Raw genomic sequence first — 22500 nt, forward strand, 5'->3', positions numbered from 1 at the left:
CAGAGCTTCAGGGCTGGGGCTCACACCTGAGCCGGACCACAGAGGGGCTGCACCTGGCCTTATGGGTAGGTTCCTGGATGGAGCCCTGGGGAAACTGGGGGCGGGGAGGCGGCCGGGGCCGGTGGGAGGATCTCTGGGCCTGCAGCCCTCTGGGCTTGAGAAGAGTCAAGTCTGCCTCCCCGGCCCGCAGGAGCTGGCTCCCCTGCCTGGCCTGAGTTCTGGAGATGCTGAGTTACTGCTGTCCCACCCACTTCCTCCTCAGGAGCCCCAAGCCCCACTCCTTCCTGCGCTCAGGTGGGACCTGGCGGCTCAGGGGCCAGCAAGAGCAGGCCTGGTGTGAGCCTGGGGCAGTGGTCAGCGAAGGCTGGGGGCAGGCCCCGGCCCGTGGAGTTGGGCTAGCAGCGGCGGTTTTGCTGAGCTGGCTGGCAGATGGGTTGTTGGCATTTCCTTGCTGACCTGTGTTCCTGGCTGGTGGACCACGCCGTCCTCAGGCTGTGCCAAGCTTGTGGCCTCTTGAGAGGGACAGTTTCTTCTCCTGCCTGTTCCTGGGAGCCACCGTCAGGCCGCCAGAAAGAAGTGGTGTCAGGGTGGGAGGGAGCAGTGTGACCCTGACAGGGGGCTGTGGGGTGGCCTGACGCCGGCCTGTGATGGGAGAGGCACCTGGGACAGCCCGGGGTCCGCGTGGGTCCCTGGACCTCTGACCTTTGGAATGGGAAGCAGCCTGAGTCGCAGAGAGAGGTGGAGGCGGGACAGCTGCCCGAGGAGACGGGACTGGATGGGGAGGCCATGCCTCCACCAGAGTGGAGTTACCAGTGGCTCTCCAGGCAGAACAAACTCCAGGCCAAGTGGCCTCCTCGAGCCGCCGTAGTGGGGCTGGTGTGGTGTCTTCCTGATCCTGCCCAGTCTCTTGGCTACTCTGGGGTAGGACCTTCTGAACTGAGGCGGGGGTGGGGGGAGCCTTTAGCCCAAAAGCCCCAGCCCAGAGTTAACCCTTATTTCTCCTATTGTCCGGGGGGTTGGCATGAACGTGGAAAAGGGGCCTCCCGCACTGCCCTAGGCAAGTCTATTCTAATGAGCCCCTCCCCCACCCAGCCACCCTCTCGCCCCTTCTTCCCCTTTCCTCTTGCCTCCTGCTGCTAACCCACCCCCTTCTTCCTTCCCCCACCCCTTCTGGCCTTGTCCCGATGGAGGCCCCTTCCTCCCCTGCCTGCCAAACCATGCTGGGTGCGTGTTCTCCTGCACCTACTGGGTTGGGGGCGCTTAACAGCCGTCAGCAGCACCGTCTGACAAGCTGGGGGAAGTTGTGGGGGAAGAATAATGTTCAGGAACTCACTGTGGAGGGGTTGAGAAGAGAGACAAAGGGGCTGAGGGGGAGTGAGGAGGGTGGTGTCAGGCACGACTGCCTTCTAGACTGGGGGAGGCCGGGGGGGAGCCCGACGCGTGTGCCCCGGCCCCCCGCATCGCTGCTTGCTGGGATCCTTTCCCCCTGCCGCCTCCTGCCACCTGCGCACCTTGTTCTGGCTGAGGGGGCCCGTCGCCCCTGGAAACTGGGTCTTTTGGCAGAATGGTGCTGCCTTCCACCCAAGGCAGCACCCTGGTCTAGGTCAGCGGCCGTCCCTGAAGTTGACGGAGGCATGGTGGAGGGAAGGGAGCAGAGACTGCTAGGCAGAGCATTTATCTGAGCAGATCTGGCCCTGGGATAGCGCAGCCGCAGCTGACAATTCTGAGAGAGAACCTCTCTCCCCACAGGCTTGAGAGCACACCTAGGCACACCTTGTGGGAGAGGAGGAGGTAGATTTTAGGAAGGGGTGGGGCAGAATCCCCCAGGTGAGGGTGGGGCTTGGGAGGGAGGAGCAGGTCCTCTGCGTTCTTCCACCCTCACCCCACCTGGGAGCTCTCTCTCCCAGCTGTTTGTGGGCTGGGGGCAAAGGATGCTTTATCCCATTTTAGAATTTGTTGAGTCAGAGAAAGAACTAAGACTTCCATCCTCGTGTTTTAGGAATTGCCACAAGAAGCAGATTTGGTCTGTGGCCAGTAGGCAAAGACTTGAAGATAGATCAAAATAAAATGAATCTAAGGGACAATAGACCATTGAGCTGTTCTTAACCTGGGACCTGGGGGTCCACTGACAGGCTTTGAAGAGGCCTTGGAATTCTTGGTACATACATACGTCAGCTTCTTCAACCAGTCAGAAAAGGTTAACAGAAATCCTTCAGTTCAAACTCCTTTTTAGGTGGAGCAACTCAAGGGACTGCTCCAAAGTCGGCTGTTAATTAGTTGCAAGGCTAAGACAGGAATATAAATGCTGTGACTTCCAGCTTAGAGGTCTTATACTCCAGGTAATCTTGAGGGTGGGTTTGTATTCACAGCTCTAAGCTCTCAGGGAAAGCTTCATGTTGAAGGTGGGATTTTTTTCCCTTTGCATCTGGTGTGGTGAAAACGGGTGCAGAGCCTTGAAGCTTGAGGGCCACGTGTCCTAGATTCAGCCGTTGGGGTGAGATGGGTGAGATTAGGTTGAATGGCCCTCAGAGCTAAGTATCAGGCATTTCATTCTCCTCTGCAGGGTGATGGGAATACTGGAGCAGGTTTTGAGAAGGAATGGGCGTGCAGGTCATAGCCTGAAAGATGAGCATGAGATGGTGAACGGTGAAAGGATGGAGGCTGTTCAAATTGGGAGAATACTTGGGTTTGGATTAATTTGTCAGTGGGATGGCAGAGAGGATGCCTGGCTATACTGTGGACTCCCTAAATAGTTGTTGAAAGAATAAGTGTATTTATGGATCTGAAAGGTGCATGTAGAAAGAAGGCGTAGAATCTGGTGACAACATACATTAGATGTGATCCTGAGAACTCCAGGATGGCGTGTGAGCATGGGAGCAGGCAAGCTCTTCTGGGGCTTTTCATGGTGGTTGAGCAGATGGGGAAGGAACCGTGCGCTCTGAACACAAAACAGTGATTTCTTCGTTACGTATCACAACAAAACTAGAATTGTGGTCTGGAAGCCAAGACCAGGAAGAGAAGGGGTCGATTGCCCAGGAAAACTGTGGAGAAAAGGACAAGAGGATCCATTTCTAGATCGGGGAGTAAGATAGGAGAGGCTGGAGCCAAGGTCTGTGCCTCATCTAAGGGGCGTGGTTAGTATCTGAACAGAATTGATTTCTCCGTATCAGAAGATGGGCAACTGCTGATGCTGACAATTGAGGAAGATTAGACGAGGGAGGAAGATCTCCTAGGAGGCAGAGAAGGCTGGCATTGAGCCAAGTGATCTGAGCTCACCTCTCAACTTCATGTCTTTCTGTTTTCCGTGGCAAGCTGGTTGAGTTGATGAGGGAAGAACTCCTCTCTCCAGCCCCTTACCTTCTGTCACTGTCTCCAGACCCTGGAGAGATTGAGAAGAGCCCCTTGAGTGTCAGCTCAAGGTAACTTCTGTTCCTTGTTTCCCCAGGCTGAGAAGAAAGCCAAGGTGATTGCAGTAATGAATGCTGTCGAAGAAAACCAGGGGTCCACCGAGTCTCAGAAGGTGGAGGAGGCCAGTCCTCCTGCTGTGCAGCAGCCCACCGACCCCGCATCCCCCACTGTGGCCACCACGCCTGAGCCCGTGGGGGCTGACGCTGGGGACAAGAACGCCGCCAAAGCAGCTGATGATGAACCGGAGTACGAGGTGAGCGGCTGGCTTCACCTGCCTCGTCCAGCTCCTCCCGTCCTGCTCTCTCTACCCGACCCCAGGCCTCTTTGTCTCTCCAGTCTCGCTCTGTCCATTCAGATGGCGCTCCCTCCTGGCTGTCCTGACCCTCAGATGCCCAGGGCTGGGGTTGCTTTGGGGGGAATCAGGGTGGCAGGGCCTCGTGACCACCATGTAATGACTTCTGCTCCTTGGGGCTCCAGGACGGCCGGGGCTTTGGCATTGGGGAGCTGGTGTGGGGGAAACTGCGGGGCTTCTCCTGGTGGCCAGGCCGCATTGTGTCTTGGTGGATGACGGGCCGGAGCCGAGCAGCAGAAGGCACCCGTTGGGTCATGTGGTTCGGAGATGGCAAGTTCTCAGTGGTGAGTCGTGGGGTTTGGCGGTAGCCTGGCAGGGGAGGGCGGGGAGGAAGGGGTCTTGGTCCCGGGGCCTCTGGTTTTGGCTGGGGGCGTGGTTTGGAATTGGGATGGTAGGAGGGGGCTCTGCTCGTCTCCACTCTGTATGTGCGATTGGAGGAAGCCCTTGACTCCAGACAAGAGTCGGATGTCTTCCAGGAACCCTGTACCCAGAATTCCCTTCCACCTGCATTCAGGTCCTCCCCGACACCGGGGCTTGGACTCCTCCTTTACGTCATGTAATTATTTACTGGTGCATCCAGTCCTCTTGAGGGCAGAGGCCGGGCCCTAATGGCCCCACCCCTGACCACGCCAGGCAAGTGGTGGGTGCTCGGTGAGTGTGGAAGGAGGAGCAAACGAGGGCGGGTTGTGCCTTCAGGTGTGTGTGGAGAAGCTGATGCCGCTGAGCTCCTTCTGCAGCGCCTTCCACCAGGCCACCTACAACAAGCAGCCCATGTACCGCAAGGCCATCTACGAAGTACTGCAGGTCAGTGCCCCTCCGAGGGACTCAGCAGGGCGAGCTCAGACGGCAGGGACCACTTTTGGTCTGGAAGCTGGAGCACAGGGCTTAGGCCTGGGCAGAGGGTCTGCCTGGGAGGCCCTCGGGCCTCCTTTTCTCCTTACTCGTCTCCTTTCTGCACCTTCTCCCACCTCTTGCCTGAGCCCACCTTCGCTACTCTCCCCACACGTGTTGCCCTCCAGGTGGCCAGCAGCCGAGCGGGGAAGCTGTTCCCGATGTGCCACGACAACGACGAGAGCGACACTGCCAAGGCCGTGGAGGTGCAGAACAAACAGATGATCGAATGGGCCCTGGGAGGGTTCCAGCCCTCTGGCCCCAAGGGCCTGGAGCCCCCAGAAGGTAAATGCAGGTGCACCAGCAGCTCCGCACCCAGGCTCGGAAAGCCGTGCTTAGGTAGGGCCGTCAAGGCCTCCTCCATCAAGCTTCGCAGTGGGAATGGCCGCTGTCTCCCTCTCCCTGGGGCCAGGTAGGGCCAGTGCCACTCTGGGACTTTGAACAACCTGCTCCCCCTTGGCTTGCTGGCACCAGAGACTTGGGAGCTAGGAACAAGCTGGGCACCGGGCCGCACCCTGCTACACCCCGTTGTAGGTAGATGGTCCAGGGGAAGAGAGCTGGGATTCCTCGTCAGCCAGTAACCATGACCTCATCACATGCTTTCCCGATCCAGAGGAGAAGAACCCCTACAAAGAAGTTTACACAGACATGTGGGTTGAACCCGAGGCAGCTGCCTATGCACCGCCCCCACCAGCCAAAAAGCCCCGAAAGAGCACAACTGAAAAGCCCAAGGTCAAGGAGATAATTGATGAACGCACAAGAGGTAGTTGGCCTGGCTCTGGAGAGAGCGGCAGGGTGAGGCCGGCGCTCAGAGGAATGGGCATGACCCTCGAGGCCTCCTCTGATGCTGGGCTCTCCTCCCCTCTGCAGAGCGGCTGGTGTACGAGGTGCGGCAGAAGTGCCGGAACATCGAGGGTGAGTCCTGAGGGGGCAGCTGGGCCTTGCCCCTGGGAAGTCAATTGTCTGTTCCACTTGGGCCCTAAGGTGGTGGCCGGCACGGAGTACTATAGGTACCGAGGAAGGTACGATGCCGTGGGACATCAGTACTTGGTGACAGGATGTGTCCTTCATGTCCCACCACCTCCAGCCTGCTTGACACACACATCTATCTTCCGGTGCCACGATCTTTCCTGTCGGTGGTGGGAACTGGTCATTAGGGTTTGGGACACTCCAGTGGGTCAGATAAGGGTGGCCTCTCTTGGATCGGAACTTGCCCTTTTACCTTTCCTCACCTTCTCTCATCTGGGGGTCATTAGTGCATCCCATATCTGTCTCCCTTGGCCTAGTGATGGTGTGTCCAGCTCGGGGCCCTCAGGGCCAGGAAGGATGAAGGCAGGGGCCTAGGCCTCAAGGGTTGACTGACCAAGGACATCTCCAGAGTAACACAGGGTCAGGCCCCGTTCTCACAGCGGGTTCTTAACCCTCGTACCATGCCTTTCCTGGAAGGCGGCATTGCTGCTCAGGGAGATGAGTGGGCTCCTGAGATCGGGGCCGCGCTGCCTCCCTGTTCCATGGGGCCCCTCCCAGACTCTTTCCTGCCTTCTTTTCTGGCTGCTGTTCCAGCACGCCCCTTGTTATAGCTTTTCTGGAGCTGGGCTTCGGCCCAAGCGGGGAGGGGGCCCTTCTGTGACACTCACTCTGCTTCCTCTGTTGCCCAGACATTTGCATCTCTTGTGGAAGCCTCAACGTCACTCTGGAACACCCTCTTTTCATCGGAGGAATGTGCCAAAACTGCAAGGTAGGGGCACACCCGGCAGAGGCGAGGCCCCGCCTGGCCACACCTCCTGGCCTCTGGGCCGCAGGCACCTGGGATAGCTGCGAGGGTGACTCCGAGGTTTGCTCTTGAAGCAGAGTCCTGATAAAATGGATCCTTGGGTTTCAAGCGTTTGACTTGCTGTTGCTTTTCCTCTGAGAGATCCCTGCCCCCTCTAAAGCCCCATTCACGTCCCCAGATGTGGGCTCACAGTCGCTAGTGTGAAGTGGGCGTGGACAGGCTGATGGGTGGGTCGCCGTGCCCTGGGCGCGGGGGACCACAGGGCGGTGCAGGCCTTCTTTTCCGGGCCTTCCCACGCGCCTCTCCTTGGTTTGTCCACTGCAGTGGGGAGGCATGGTGTCCCCTTCCCAGATCTGTGGTCTGGGCTGGACCCTGGCTGGATGGGTAGCGGGGTCGTGTCTCCAGGGCTCTGTGTCGAGGTTTCAAGGCCAAAGCCCAGAGGCTGGGTTCGTAGCCTGCCTTCACCCTGGCTGGCCTGGCTGCTGCCCGGCGGTCTCTGAGCCTCCGCCGTGCTCCCTAGAACTGCTTCCTGGAGTGCGCGTACCAGTACGATGATGACGGCTATCAGTCCTACTGCACCATCTGCTGTGGGGGGCGCGAGGTGCTCATGTGCGGGAACAACAATTGCTGCAGGTGAGGCCCCGCCCCCGCGCGCAGCGGCCCTCCCTCTCTGCCCTGCACCGCGGCCACCCTCCATCCGGGACTGGCCTTGGGGTGAGGGTCCCCTCCGCTCCACTGGGCTTCCTTCCAGGTGCTTTTGCGTTGAATGTGTGGATCTCTTGGTGGGGCCGGGAGCTGCGCAGGCAGCCATTAAGGAAGACCCCTGGAACTGCTACATGTGCGGACACAAGGGCACCTACGGGCTGCTGCGGCGGCGAGAAGACTGGCCCTCTCGGCTCCAGATGTTCTTCGCCAATAACCACGACCAGGAATTCGTGAGTGCTGGGCCGAGGGTGGCGCTCCTCACCCCCCCCACCGCCTGCCAAAGCCAGAGGGCAGACTCCACCAGAGCGAGAGCGCTTCGGTTGGTCGGGGGCCCGGGCGCCGGGCAGCGGGGCCTGAGTCGCGAGCGGGCTGTGCAGGTCTGGAAATCCCAAGCGCTCACAGTTGGCCGGGAGGCCAGCCCCACGTGCGGGTCTGTTGGACACTCCCGGACACTCACCTGGCCTGTTGTGCTGGCTGCCTAGGACCCTCCGAAGGTTTACCCACCTGTCCCAGCCGAGAAGAGGAAGCCTATCCGGGTGCTGTCCCTGTTTGATGGAATCGCTACAGGTGAGAGTCATTGGCATCTTCGTTCTGGGACGTGGGAGCTGGGCTCAGGGGACTGTGTGTGCGTAACTTCGGCAAAACAGAGTGACAGTTAACGTTACAACTGTTAAAATATTACCATAAGGAGGAAACTTCTGTGTTCAATGAAAAGTAAAACTAAGTGGTAAACCAGCACGTTTGGTGGGCATTGCCTTACTGGGGACGTGAGGCCAGGGGCGGGGGGCGGGAACGGGGGCAGTGGGAGGGAGGCGCTCCAGCAGAGGATAGAGCCGTCGCTGGTCAGAGACTATGGAAGATTTTCACAGAACCTCGAAGGACAGACTTGGCGACCAAAGCAAAATCACGGGCAGTCCTGTTGTGCTTTGATTATAAGTCGCAGTGAAAAAACAAACTCTAAACAAGAGAGTCTAAAGAATATTTAAATCGCCCGTAATCCTATGACTAGTGTTTTGGTATATGTCCTTTTACATTTTTAGATTTCAGAATTTTTTTTCTGTGCATGTGTGTGTTTATATAATCATATGTAGGTAGATAAGTAAGACAAAAGGATAGTAAAATGCATAGTAAATAGTAAAATGTGTCGTAACGTGCCTTTTCATTTATGATATCATGACTGGTTTTTCATGTCAACCAGTATAGAACTACATTATTTATAAATGCTGCATAGGATTCTATGGAGGGAAACTACCATCATTTATTTAATGAACCCCCTATTGGGTTGTTTACTTTTTTCCCCACCGCTATGAGCAGTTCTGTGACAAGCATCCTTGTACATGCATCTTTATATACTTAAACCATTAACTTTTAGGGAATACCGGGTCACCGTGTAGCCGCTGTTTTTAATTTCATGTGGTTCTTGACGTGAATACTCATATACACCCCTCAGCCCTGCCCCAAGGCTGAGGCTTTTCAGTCCTTAGGAAACAAATAGTCCTCCTTAGAACTTGTCTTCATGGGACCAAAGGGAGATAGATGGGCAGGCTGGGCCCGGAGACCTTGGCCAGAGGGTGGGGAAGGCACCTGGGCCAGATGTCTGTCTTCTGTTCCCAGCTCAGTGCTTGATGTCATGTGAACCTAAAGGAGTTAATGTACAGCTTTGGTTTCCCAGGCTAGGACCTTGAAGCCTTAAGCCCCGTCACACTCCAAGAGGCCGTGCAGGCTCCTTGTGGGGAGGTCTTTTGGGAGCAGTGGGAATGGTGCTGTGTCTCCTGACACAGGGTCTGTTCTGTTTCCTTGCCTCAATTCAGCAAGCCTTTGGGGAAGGGCCGTGGTCAGGAAGTGTGAGTAGTCAGTTCAGGAGGAAACACGCTGACTGAGACCGCCCACTCTGTCGTGAAGACATTTGCAACCCAAGAGAAGGGCTGGCTCAGGCGTGCGAGCTGCTCTGAGGTGGAGGATGTGCCACCTCAGAAGGTGCTGGGCCTTACAGAGTGGGGGAGGCCATCCCGGGGGCTGTAGGCTGGGGTGGGCATCAGTGAAGCCTTTCTAGAGTAGGTGGCGTTTACCTTGAGTCTTGACGGATGGTTGAATTTTGCAGCAGGAGGTGATAGAAGGGCTGAGGAAGGACCAGTGTATGCAAGGTACAGAAACAGCAAAGCCCAAGAGTCGCCTGTTGTTGTCCCTGCTTTCCGAAACCCCCTGCTGTCCTGTCCTGACTATTTTCTGAGTAGATCAAATTAGGCGTGAGAGAGCCTCGACGTAACAGCCTGTTTGATATCCTTGCTATTGATACTCCAGTTTGATCCAGAAGTCTCCTGCGGCTTTCAGGGCAGGGTAGGGCTTGGGCCTGCCTTTGACCCATGTGTCCGGCTGGCCCGAGGGACCCCCTGCAAAGACTGGGGTGCCAGGGAGGTGACCCAGTGACGGTGCGTTTTGCTGGCTGGCACAGGGCTTCTGGTGCTGAAGGACTTGGGCATTCAGGTGGATCGCTACATCGCTTCCGAGGTGTGCGAGGACTCCATCACGGTGGGCATGGTGCGGCACCAGGGGAAGATCATGTACGTCGGGGACGTCCGCAGCGTCACGCAGAAGCATGTATGTCAGTGCCGCCACGGCCCCGCCCACCTTCTCTACGTCACTTAGCTCCGGGGACAGCGCCAGCTCCTCTCATTTTGTCCATTTGCTCTTTTCCTTTCTCCCCCCTCCCCTGTTGAACTCTCTCCCTCCTTCTCTTCCATTTCCCTCCTTGTCTCTAGAGGATCGGGGCAGATTCCAGTGGGAATTGGGGGCCAGGCTTCTTGGGCCTGGCTGGTTTCCGGGCCCTCTCGAGTGGAGCGCTGTGGGTTGCAGTGAGGTTCCCATCCTCCCAGTACTGCTGGCGAAAGGTTCGCCAGCCTCCATTTTGGGGAGGGGGGGATCTGGCGGGATCCTGCCTGAGTGGCCCCTTGCTTTTCCAGTTATCCATGTCGACCTCGAACTACAGGCCCTCAGGCATCCTGAAGGGCATATGGAGGGGTTCAGATGGTCCAGACACCTGCCCAAGGTGCGCAGAGCACAGAGTACCTTTCATTCAGCTGCCCAGCCTGGACCGCTGTCCCCCCTGAGTGGCTGCTTTTCCTGCTGGGGGCACACTGGTTTCCCCACTGGCCTCAGAGATGGTCCAGTTCAGTCCTTTCCCTTTATTATTTAGGAAACAGCCCAGAGAGCCTCAGTGACTTGCCCGTGGCTGCACTGTGTTTGCGCGCGCGTGTGTGTATATGAATGTACGTGTGTATGTAGAGAGCATTCAAAGCAGCTGGGTCTCTTCTCTCCCATGCCAAAGTACTTTTTTGCCAAATTCACAGATCCTTTCTCTCTCCCTTTCTGCCTCTGTCCCCGGACATCAGGCCCATCACCTTACCTTTATCCTCCCAGATCCAGGAGTGGGGCCCGTTCGATCTGGTGATTGGGGGCAGTCCCTGCAATGATCTCTCCATCGTCAACCCTGCCCGCAAGGGACTCTACGGTAGGTGCTGCACTCACCCCTCCGCCTTCTGAGCTGGTGCTTTCGCACGTCAGTTTCCTACTTGGATATTTCTGCCCTGGGACGGCTACTCCCAACGACCCTGTCCTCCCCTGCCCTCCCCGTGCCCGGGCCACACCACTGTCTCCTGCAGACAGCCCCAGCTGATGGCTTTCTCTTCCGACCTCTCAGAGGGCACTGGCCGGCTCTTCTTTGAGTTCTACCGCCTCCTGCATGATGCGCGGCCCAAGGAGGGAGATGATCGCCCCTTCTTCTGGCTCTTTGAGAATGTGGTGGCCATGGGCGTTAGTGACAAGAGGGACATCTCGCGATTTCTCGAGGTATAGCCAGCACCCTTGGTTTGGTCAGCTCACTAATGGCTTCTACCTTGGACTGCTGCTTTGTCCCTGTCTCATCTGCATTGTGGAGCTGGGGACTGGTGACTTCCGCTTCGCAAGGGGCCCGTTTGGGAAGCTCTGGGCTTCCCAAGTAGACAGGGAGGAAGCACACCTTGGACAGAACCCGTGGTCTCACTGTAAGAGGTGGTATGTGGGTGTGGGCCTCAGCACTTGGAGGACCTGACTGTTGTAAACGGGGTGGAGTGTCAGACTCCTGGGCTTGGGGGTCTGTGTGGCGTTTCCCTGGGGGAACCTTTGAGATACCAGAAGCAATTTTCCCAACCAGAATGGCTTGTCCTCGCTCCCTGGCACTGTGACGGATGCTTTATTACACCTGGGAAGAAAACACAGCTTATCTCAGTTTCTATTTCCCATTTTGTGGGTCCCAACTTGGCTGAGCCTGGTTTGGGCTGTGCACAGAGGGTTTCTGCAGCCAGAGTCCTTCTTGGGGCGGGCAGTCTGGGAGCCCGAGCCTGTGCTCCCGGGTCTTGGGGGCAAACGCCTCAAGCTGGTGTGTTTGGCTCATAATGTGGACGTACTACAGCGAACACATCCACACTCGTTGGAACTTTCTTTCTCAAAGCCTCCGGGTGAGCTGGAGCTGTGTGGTCCAGTGTGGTGGGCATCTGCCATGTGTGGTATTTAAATTGACATTAAGATTCCTCAGTCACACCAGCCTCCTCTCAAGTACTCTGCCATCTGCAGCTGGTGGGCTAGTGGCCACTACATGGAACAGTGCAGACAGAACATTTCCATCATCACAGTGTGGACTGTGCGGGTCTAGACTGTTCCAGTGGGAGCATGTGGAACGTAGCTGGGTTTAATTCCAGCTTTTCCTGGGGCCTTCAGGCTCTCCCAGTGTGGCCTCTCGAGAGAGAAGTAAGAGCCTTTGAGGCTCTAAACTAGCCAATTTCCTGGCACTCTTACATTTCTCTCTCACTCATCTTTAACCTCTGTCCTGTTTTATAGTCCAACCCTGTGATGATTGATGCCAAAGAAGTGTCAGCTGCACACAGGGCCCGCTACTTCTGGGGGAACCTTCCCGGTATGAACAGGTTGGTGAGAGCTCCGTGCCCAGGTGGCCGCGGGTGGGTGTCTGCAGGCAGGATGACGCCCCGAGGAGGGGGCCAGCCTCCCCTGCTGACCAGCTTGCTGCTCTGCCGTGTTCTTCTTTGTTTCCTTTTCCTTGAGGAAGAAGGGGAGTCAGGTGTAGAAAATACTTGCCTGAGAAACCAAGGACTAGTGGTCCCAAATGGGACCTTTAAAAAGCACACTCTTGACACAGAAGAGGACTCATCGTGCTGCTGAGTTATGTGGTTGGTTCTCCTACGTTGGTGATGTGTCTAGAGTCAGCTGGTCCCTAGTCCCCTGAGGTAAAGCTGTGGAGGATGTGTTTGGGGATGGGAAGGAGAGCGGTGCCCACAGCTGGGCCACATCGGGCTCCAGGAGAGAGAATCTCGAAGCAGCAGGCACCTTGCAGCTTAGAGGGCCCTGCTCCACTTATTATCCACACACTTTGTGGGCTTCAAGTCCTTTTTTGGAAGGATGCTCTTCGTTTAGATTACACAGAGATTTTAATGTCCAGGAATGAAGAAAATTTCATTTCCTCAGCGTAATAATCGCACTATAAAAAGGCGTATGTGAAGAAAGGACTTCTGGTTGAGAGTTAGTGGTTCAAAAGCAGAGGGAGATCCACCCGGTCTAGATATCGGAAAGAAATATTTTGTAGCATGTTTTGAGTGTGGATTTTAAGCCTCCTTGGTACACCTACAAATTGGGAACATCATTTAACCTGGCCTCGGTCATCTAATCTGCCTCTCTGCCAATAGCATGAAGTTTTAGGAACTTCCCCGGTCTCATACCTGTTGGGCAAAGCTGCCGTCTTTTGCGAGGGCTTGTTGGCTGGGAAGGAGATGGGTCAGTGGGCAGCTGACCTGAAAACTGTCTCAGTGTCTCCCTAATGTTCCCAGGATGGATGTCTGTGCGTATGGGAAAAATGGACTGGCTTATGTAGTCCAGTATTTTTATGGAGCCAGTAACTCAGTGTACCCTGACAGCCCTTGGGGGGATTGTTCTTACATGCTTCTTCCAACTCTAAAATTCTAGAACTCTGAGCTTCCAGGAGGAGCAGAGGTACCGCGAGGGACCAAGTAGAGTGTATATGCGCATAAACAGGGAGGAGTCTGGAGGCGCGATTTGACCATGGGTCCAGGGGTGATTCCCATGCAGAGACGGTGGACCGCTCTGTGAAACCTTTATTAAGTAATCCTAAATGTCAGAAAAGGCCAGCAGCGAAGGTGATATTTAGTGATCTGGTCTGCCTTCTGAGAAGTGACACGTTCCGTGTCACAAAATTTTAGTCTTCTGGGGACTGTGCAGAATTTGTCTAGTTAACTAGCTGTACATTTCAGGTGTACAGTTTGATGAATTTCATCCAGTGTACAGACCCATGTAACCATCACCGTAGTCGAAATACAGGACATTCTGTCATGCCAAAGCTTGCTTTGTGATGGGTACTTTTAAGACTCAGTCTATTTTTAAGTAACAGGTTTAAAAATAATTGGGCTTTTCCCCGTCTGGGCAGGCGTTGTCTGTTCATTTGTAGTTTGAGACCACTTCTGAATTTACCTTTAGGGCTTAATGCTTGGGGGACTTGTGTCTGTGAGTGGCTGCAGTGTATGTCGCATGTGTTTTGGGGAGTTTGAAGGGGCTTACGACGCACGTGGGTGACGGGGTCCTCTTTAATTTCCCCATGTGAGTCAGATGGCTGCTGGGTCAGGGCCCTGGGTGCATCCCTGCCGTCGTCCTGGTCTCTGTTGCTACTCTCTCTCTTCTGCCTTCTAGGCCGTTGGCATCCACTGTGAATGATAAGCTGGAGCTGCAGGAGTGTCTGGAGCACGGCAGAATAGCCAAGGTTAGCCCCAGCATCAAAGCCCTCTGCTGGGGGTAAGGAGAAGGGCAGGATGGGCTGGAACAGCAGCAGGGCTGTGTGTCCGGCCTGCAGAGGATGCGACTGAGGGGGTCGTGCATGCAGTTGGCCAGAGCCGGAGGGTCGGGCTGGGGGGTGGGGGGGAAGCCTGGAGGGCTGGGGGAGAGGTCAGGAATCCTTGCTGCCTGCAGCCCTTCCGTGCTGAGCTCGCCCGCTGCTCCTGTGGGAGGCAGACACTTAAGACGTCTTTGCCAAGGTCCCTGCGTCTGCTACGGCTTTTGAATGATTGAGCCAGGACCTATTGCACGAGCCTTCAGAGCAGAGCTTCTCCTGTGATGTGGAAGCTCCCTTTCTCTCTGGAGAAAACTCCTGGGACTGCTGGCACCCCAGGGGTATCTTTGCGCCCCTGAGTAACTTGGCATCCTTTTGCCTGTAAGTCACTACCCCTGGGAAAAAACAATTCTTAGGAGACTTACGAAGGACAGTGGCTCAAGCTGCTGTCTGTCAAGCCCTTGGCCAGTGGGATTGGACTGAGGATGGCCGGGTGACCTCAGTGTAGGAAGAAAAGCAGGGCAGTGGGGTCTGTGGAGGCTCACGACTGGAGCCTGACCCCGGCCCCTGGATGGACCAGGCCTTGTCACCTTTGGACGCACCAGTCCTTGGCAGGTGCCTGGCAGGAGCAGATGAGTACTCATTTCTCTTTTCCCCTCCTCGTCTTCTAGTTCAGCAAAGTGAGGACCATTACTACTAGGTCGAACTCCATAAAGCAGGGCAAAGACCAGCATTTCCCCGTCTTCATGAATGAGAAAGAGGACATCTTATGGTGCACTGAAATGGAAAGGTACCCACTCACGCTGGTGTCGGGCAGGAGCGGGTGGGAGGGATCTCCGCCTCTGCACCAGGCTCGGATCCCCTGCGGATACCCCGTGAGCAGTGGGTTTTCCCAAGCATTTCCCAACATGGCAGATTCCTGGGGGAGGACTCCTGTGCGTTGTAAGGCTGGTTTAAAGTAAGGGGGGCGTCTAGGAATCAACCCCCGATGCCTTGGCTCCCAGCGGTCCTTCTGAGCTCCAAGGAAGCACTGCGGCTGCAGGAGCTTGCCTACGTCACACTTGCTGATGTTATGTGCTTTGCAGACCAGGACAGTGTGGGACCAGGTGGGCCTTAAAGCCTCAGCACCCTGCTTTGGCACAGATTGGACTTGGGCTAGATTCCTCATTCTTGGGGTAACTGCCATTTAGCCAGACAAAAAGATCATTTACACAGACAGCCAGAGCAAGCAGGAACTCCTGACATCAGGCAAGGGTTTGGCCCCTTGCAGAGTCTTCCGTTCTCTGCGGGGGAAGATACCAGGGATGTATTTTTATTACATACAGAGTTGAGATACCCACCGTGGGTCTGAATTTCAGGTGGAGCGTGTCCTGGAGGTGTTTCTCACAAACGCTAACTCTGTTTCTACTGTGTGGGAAATCTCTAGGCAGTGATCATCTTAACATACCTTCAGACCCACAGAGAGTAGCCGGGCGCCTGAGTCTCGAACGGGTTATTAAGGACACAGAATTGCCCAGGCTGGCGCTGACTCCTGCCCTGTCTGCCTTTTCTCCCCAGGGTGTTTGGCTTCCCTGTCCACTATACCGACGTCTCCAACATGAGCCGCTTGGCGAGGCAGAGACTGCTGGGCCGGTCGTGGAGCGTGCCCGTCATCCGCCACCTCTTCGCCCCGCTGAAGGAATATTTTGCTTGTGTGTAAGGGACGTGAGGGCGAACCGAGGTAGTGAGACAAGGTTCAAACAAACACACAAAAACACAAAACACAACAAAATACCAAGAACATGAGGATGGAGAGAAGTATCAGCACCCGGAAGAGGAAAAGGAATTTAAAACAAAAAAAAACCCCACAGAGGCAGAAATACCGGAAGGCTTTGCCTTGTAAAAAGGGTTGGACATCATCTCCTGATTTTTCAATGTTAATCTTCAGTCCTATTTAAAAACAAAACCAAGCTCCCTTCCCACCCTCCCACCCCCTTTTTTTCGGTCAAACCTTTTGTTTTCTACTCTTTTCAGAGGGGTTTTCTGTTTGTTTGGGTTTTTGTTTCTTGCTGTGACTGAAACAAGAGGGTTTATTGCAGCAAAAAAAAAAAAAATCAGTAACAAAAAATAGTAACATACCTTGCAGAGGAAAGATGGGAGTGAAGGAAAGAAGGAAATTCTATAGAAATCTATATATTGGGGTTTTTTTTGTTTTTTTTTGTTTCTGTTTTTTTTTTTTACTATGTATCTTTTTTTTGTTGTTGTCTCTAGCCTGATCAGATAGGAGCACAAGCAGAGGACAGAAAATAGACACTCAGGTGGCAGAGTTCCCTCCCAGCCACTGAGCTGTCTTGCCAGCACCATTCCTGGTCATGCAAAACACAACCCAACTAGCAGCAGAGAGACGAGAACACCACACAAGACCCTTTTATACAGTATTCAGGTGCCTACCACACAGGAAACCTTGAAGAAAATCAGTTTCTAGAAGCCGCTGTTACCTCTTGTTTACAGTTTATATATATATGATAGATATGAGATATATATATAAAAGGTACTGTTAACTACTGTACAACCCGACTTCATAATGGTGCTTTACAACAGCGAGATGAGTAAAAACATCAGCTTCCACGTTGCCTTATGTGCAAAGGGTTTTAACCAAGGATGGAGAAAGGGAGACAGCTTGGAGGTGAACCGTGAACCGTGGTGGGGTTTTTTAATTTCCCCTTGGTGTTTAACAAGGTGAAGGAGGAGAATTTGGGAACAGCATTCTCCCGTTTCTCCCTGCCAAAAAAGGGGGTGAAATTCAGTGGTCGGGACCGTGGAAAGCTGAGAGTGGGATCCATCCAGGCTCATGAGATAACCTTTTGATTTTTTTCGAAAAGGAGACTCCCTCGGCAAGATGGCAGGATGAGGGGTCTTCATTCCCAATTTCTCACATTAGCCGATTCGAGGGCTCCTTGCGGTGGGGTCAGAAAAAATCCAGAGTGCGGGCAAGTGACAGTTCAGACCCCACCTGGAGCAAATAAAAAAACATACAAAACGTACTGGTGCTTTCCTGTCTAAGTCGCTTTTTGTGTGTTCTTTTATGAGGCCCCCACCATCCACCCTCTGTGCACAAGGCGGCTTCCGGCCCCTGGAATGTGATGTTTTTGGTCATCTCCAAAGGCTGCAGTTTTATACTGGGAGGCTGATGACACCTTTTGTTATAATTATTCTTATGGTTCTGGTTATAATTATGTTTGTTTTCAGATTTTCTTTAAGAAAACAAAAACCCAACCCCCCCTCCCTTTAGGTTTCAAACCAAGGTGCGGGGAGCAGGGTGCTTCTAAGTCAGTGGTGGCCCTGGTGCCCTGGCTCCCCACCCCTCGGGCCAGGTGGGCCACCGGGCGCTGCGACAGCTGGGCGTCGGCCAGGGGGTCCCCGAGGCCGGCCTTCCGGGCGCGTCCCTCTTCTCTTCTGCTTCCCTCCTCTCGAGTCACGTGTGTCAGGGCTGGAGGGAGGACCAGGCATCTCTCTCCTCGCGTGTGTGATTGGAGTGGTGTGTATTTCTTTTCTAGTACTTGGTCTGATGATAGCTGTGCTCTTACCTCGAGTCAGCGGCACCTGGAGCCCCAAGTGCATGACACTTGGTTCCGCTTCCCGGCGAGGCAGGCAGCCTGGTGTTGGCTGTAGGCAGGGACGGCATGTGTGGCTCCAGGGTGAGGGCCCAATGGGCAGATGCCTGCCTGGGTAGATGGGGTGTAGATAATGTGGCATATAGAGATATATATTTTATAATGGGAGGGGGGAATGGCACCTCCTGGGACTGGCAGGGCTGGGAGGTGTGCTGCCAAGCACATGGTCCCACGTTCGCATCCCTAGAAAGATAGGGCCTACGGTGATAGGCGCTATATAAATACATAGATAGGGTCACGTATAAGAAATATTTTGTAGTGGGGAGCGGGGGAAGGAGGCTCAGAATGCTGAGTCTCGGGCCCCACTGCAGACAGGCCCCACACCAATCAGTCAATCACGCACGCACGCACGCACACACCACACACACACACACACACACACACACACACACACACACACACACACACACACACACACACACACACACACAGAGCCAGGGAGCTCCCAGCGCTCTTCTCCCCAGGATTCAGGACTTTGCAGAGTCGGCCCTGCAGCTCTTTACCTCTGTTGCCCTAATTGCAGGTAGACTGTCAATCCCAGAAGTTGCTAGGTGCTGAGGGCAGGAAAAGGAGGAGGTTTTCTTTCAGCAGGTGCTCTCCTCTAGCAGGTAGCGTTCTATCTCTTTTGCCCCTGGTGATGTCAAAAGACTCTTCTGTTAGCAACCTGTGACACTGACCTGCAACCCTAGGCACCAGTCCAGTCAGCCCTCAACTCCCCCTACCTATTCTCCCCCGACCAAAACGAAACTGACGTCCAGGGCTGTGTTGGCCAGGGGGCTTCCATTGGAAAAAAATGGGACAGTGAACCTCATCTTTTGAATAAAGCAAATTAGTAATTGGTGACAAAACTAAACCAGGCTTTGAATCCCGTGCTCATTGCTCAGGAGTAAGCTCACAGCTGGTGGCCGCGGTCTCCCACTCCTTTTAGGGGTGCTTAGTGCCGCACCCCAGGCTACTCATTTCCCTGTCAGATTGGTTTTTAAGATGATACCCAGTTGCTTCCTGCCAGCTCTGTGCCGTGATGCCAGGTGGTGATGGTGGGCTCCCACGGGGCTGGAGCAGCTGTGGGGGAAGCCCTCGGCCCTTCCCTCGTTGGAGTCTGTACCAAACTGTGGTGCTCACCCCACCCCCTCCAGCCAGGCTCCATCTTCCCGGCCCAGAGCCCACCAGCACTGCTCCGGAGGGCTGGGGGAGGAGGGCTGCTGCAGGCAGTCCAAGGTGCTCCCTCCCCTGGCGGCCAACGCTAAGGTCTTCCCAGCCCCAGTGTCAGGGCAGAGTCTCTTCCTCTGCAGACAGACTTCCTGGCTCTCCGAGGCCTTTTGTCCACTGCTTGTGTGCAGGAGTTTGCTTTTCCCAGTGGCCCAAGCTCCACCCAGGGGCTTGGTGTGGGGAAGCAACTCGGTAGCCAAGGATGTGGTGAGCCTGAGGGCTCGGCGTGGGCCGGCCAGCTTGCTTGCTGTGGCTGATGACCTGTTTCGCGCAGTCTGGCCACCTGACTAGGCCCCAGAAGGGGCCAGATGCACCCTCGAAGGGATGAGAGTTAACGATCACCAGCTTTTCTTCCAGCCACACCCGTGGGCTTGGTCCCATAGTAGAACCTGGTAGGGTGCAGGGGACCTTGGGGATGTGCCAACTTGGCCACACCGGGGTGCTGTCCAACTCTGGGGGTGCTCCTGGGGGCAGTGATCAGGTCCCCTTCTAAAGGGGAGCTGTGCTTGGACAGGCTGAGGTGAGGTCGCGCGGGGATGCAGGTGGGGGTCGTGGCACTTGCTGTGCGTGAGGCTCAGGGTAGAGGCAGTGCAGTGGGAGAAACCACGAAGGCCTAGGGAAAATTCTGGAGTGTGTTCCCAGTGGGGTTTTCTTTCTGAAGAGCAGAGGCCAATTTACAAGTTCCTGGAAACGAGGGTTTCTAGGGCCGAGGATGATGCCCCCGACTTGCTGCAGGTGCCAGAGGGACCTGTGCCTCTTGCCGGGGGTAGGTAGCTGGGGCTCGGCAGGGCGCAGGGCCCTGGGTCGCTTGCCCGAGGAGGAAGCTCGTCTCCAGCCGGCGCCGCTGAGCCCCGTGGGCCTCAAGCTGGCTGGTGCTGCCTGCCTTTCCCGGGAGCTGACCGAGGAGCACAGGACCCGTGGGGTCTTGCAGTCAGTGATGGCAACCCAGGTGTGCCACTGTCTGTTTTTCTTTCTAGACCCCAGAACCTTCCTGCTATTGAACATTCTAGAAAGCAAACTTCCCAAAAGAGCACGCAGGACCGCTTTGCTTTTGAGATGGGACTGGGAGTGGCGGCTGGCGAAGATGCCTGTGGGTTTTTGGTGAGTCGCTAGAGTGCAGACTGGGACAGGCAGACCCAGCAGGAAGAAAGGCTGGTGGTGGACATCGAACTGGTCTAATGAGGGCCGGCTCCCCTTACTTCCTGCTTAGCTGGCAATTCTGGGGAAGCCTGAATTGATGGGGTGGGAATTAGATGGGAATAGCCCACGGTCTCCAGCACAGGAAGGTCTGTAACAGGAGCAAGGGAAGGAACTATTTCAGCAGAGCCACCTGGGGAATGTTCTTAGCCTTCATCTCTCTGATGACATCATTATACATAAAGTGGATCTTGGAGGCGCTTTTGAATTCCTGTCGCTGTCCTGCTTGGGGCAGAGAGGCTGTGGCACTGCTATTTTTCAGAGGTGTCGTTTTCAGGAAACTTGCAGGGTTAGGGCCGTGGGTCCTGCCTCGCACTGTGATCTGATGAGGGCAGGTCGTTGCCTGTGGTCAGGGTAGCAGCAGAGCCAAGATGCTGGTGAGAACTGGGTTTCTAGCCAGGCCCCGTTTTGATCGCAGGAGATGAGGAATCTGAATTTGTCATCGGGCGTGGTCTAGTCTGGCCCCTCCCAGCGCTTGTGATTAGAGATGACACTGGAGTTGTCCTGCCCTCTTTCCTTCACCTCTGGAGGGCTGGCGTGGAGCTGGAATGGCTCTCCCGGCCATTCCTTGCTGAGGCAGGGATTAACCACAAGTGTTTGGAGGATCTAAGAGGAAAGAGAATAGATTTCTATCAAGGATGGACTCCACTGTTCTAGCAGAAGCTCTCGAGTCTTTACGTTTTGGTAAAGGAAGGCTGGGGTCTTCAGGAAGCGAGAGCAGCCCCTCTTGCACCGGTGTGTTCCAGAGACCCGGCTGAGTGGGCCTTGGCTTGTTTATCAAGCTGATCCTCAGCAGTGGAGCCTGGGGAGGGGGAGAAACAAGCAGGTCAGAAGCAGTGAGGGCAAGGATGGAAGGTCCTTAGCTAGCCGTGGCTGGCCAAATCGCCCGAACAGGAGGCCCGCAGATTCCTGTAACTCCAGTAACTGGAAAACGCCCCGCAGGGGCATGGGAGGGCGCCTTTCTCAGCCTCTAGTCTCACGGCCTCCAGCCCTGGGCCTGAGGACATGAGCAGGGATCCGAAAGCATCACCTGAGTCCCATTTCACTTCACAGACTGATCTGGTTGCACAGCCCTAGAACCCAACCAACCACAAAAATGCCGAAATTCCTTAGAATACGCAGAGGGAGGAGGTGACTCAACAAGGTGCTAAAACATTTTATTAAAAATATATATTGTTAAATTAAGTCTGCTGTCTGGACAATGACTGTTTGTTTTGTTTTCTTGTAGTGGAGTTTAAAAGAGACTATTATTTTACTCTGATATATTATTATTAAAAAGGCATTTTAACTTTGTACTTGAAAACTAAATGAGCGATTTCATGTGTTTTAGCTGAGGCATTGAAGTAGCGGGTGCTTACTTATTTGTGGGAAATCATGTATTCATACTGAAGAATAAACTCCGTAGCTGATTTGGTAATAACTTTTACTGTTACAGACGATTTCGCTTTGACCCCGGCGGGAGAGCACTTTTACTGCACATTCCACGCAGCTAAATGCAGGACTTAACTCCCCAGACCCTTCCCTTCCCAGCCCTCTTTCCTTTCTCTTCAGTTCCTCTTCTGACTCTTTGTTGTTGTTGTTGTTTTTTTTTCTCCCTGGTTCCAGCATCCTTTCACCACTGTATTTTTTTTAGGGTTGCTTCTCTATTTATTGACAATAATAATGTACATTTCACAGTCTGGTTCTGGGACATCGGGGAGGGGCAAGTGTGAAAGGGCCCTGCACGGGTCCCCACCCCCATGCCCTGGTGTTCTGTTGTATCTCTGTGTAAGTGATGCTCGTGACATAGCTGTTATGAAATAATTATAAAGAGGTCAGTGCGTACAGCAGATGTAGAAAGTCTGTCAGTTCCGCCTTCATCACGTTTTTTTTTTTTTGGTTTTTTTTTTGGTTTTTTTTTTTTTTTTTTTGTGCCCAGAAGCATATAATAAAGCTCCTTTCTAATGTACTTGTGCTGGAGAACACTTGAATAAATGGACTGTTTTTGTGCAAAAAAGAAAAACGGAAAAAGCACCGTAATAATGTCCTTTTGTCTTGCGTCTCCTTTCCCCTGACATGACTGTTGGCAACCTTCTTCAGAGGGGTTAAGTGCCCAAACCGGGAGGTCCTAGCACTGGGTCTAGACAGTGCAGTTCCTCCCTTTAAAAACATCACCTGCATGAACATTCAATAGGGACTGTAAACTGGGTGCAAAAATGGGTGGTTTGGTTGACAGGAAGCTCAAAGATAAGTTAGAGTGAAGCAAGGTTGCAGGAAGAGCAGATTCTGTCCAAGGCTGAGCTATAGAAATTTTCAGACTAGAGCCGGGAGAGGAGTGGGCCTTGTGCCTGTGTCAGACAAGCTAGAGGGCTTTGGTTACGGGCACCGTTCCTCTCTGTGTGGGGTTTCTCCAAAACACAAGGGCATCCAGAGGAGAGCAGCCGGGTGG

General features: G+C 54.4%; 1 protein-coding gene across 6 annotated transcripts in view; it reads left to right on the top strand.

Annotated features, from left to right (window-relative positions):
- DNMT3A (DNA methyltransferase 3 alpha) overlaps window positions 1-22082 on the top strand; it is a 103186-nt gene extending 81104 nt beyond the window's left edge. For 4 of the 6 annotated variants that reach the window (XM_024764414.1, XM_024764416.1, XM_024764417.1 and 1 more), the window contains 17 exons: window positions 3446-3661; window positions 3886-4044; window positions 4457-4564; window positions 4780-4936; window positions 5265-5414; window positions 5522-5566; window positions 6310-6389; window positions 6946-7058; window positions 7177-7360; window positions 7613-7697; window positions 9583-9728; window positions 10548-10638; window positions 10828-10976; window positions 12003-12088; window positions 13878-13947; window positions 14685-14803; window positions 15571-22082. In XM_024764414.1, the coding sequence (XP_024620182.1) occupies window positions 3446-3661; window positions 3886-4044; window positions 4457-4564; window positions 4780-4936; window positions 5265-5414; window positions 5522-5566; window positions 6310-6389; window positions 6946-7058; window positions 7177-7360; window positions 7613-7697; window positions 9583-9728; window positions 10548-10638; window positions 10828-10976; window positions 12003-12088; window positions 13878-13947; window positions 14685-14803; window positions 15571-15712 (2100 nt within the window). In that variant the 3' untranslated portion in view covers window positions 15713-22082. Of the gene's footprint in view, window positions 1-3445; window positions 3662-3885; window positions 4045-4456; window positions 4565-4779; window positions 4937-5264; window positions 5415-5521; window positions 5567-6309; window positions 6390-6945; window positions 7059-7176; window positions 7361-7612; window positions 7698-9582; window positions 9729-10547; window positions 10639-10827; window positions 10977-12002; window positions 12089-13877; window positions 13980-14153; window positions 14665-14684; window positions 14804-15570 lie in introns of those variants that run through there. The other 2 variants (XR_003005854.1, XM_024764415.1) reach the window with 2 other exon arrangements.
- Window positions 22083-22500: the final 418 nt, after the last annotated feature.

This window comes from Neophocaena asiaeorientalis, unplaced genomic scaffold (genome assembly GCF_003031525.2).
Source record: "Neophocaena asiaeorientalis asiaeorientalis breed wild unplaced genomic scaffold, Neophocaena_asiaeorientalis_V1.1 scaffold345, whole genome shotgun sequence".
Taxonomy (NCBI): domain Eukaryota; kingdom Metazoa; phylum Chordata; class Mammalia; order Artiodactyla; family Phocoenidae; genus Neophocaena; species Neophocaena asiaeorientalis.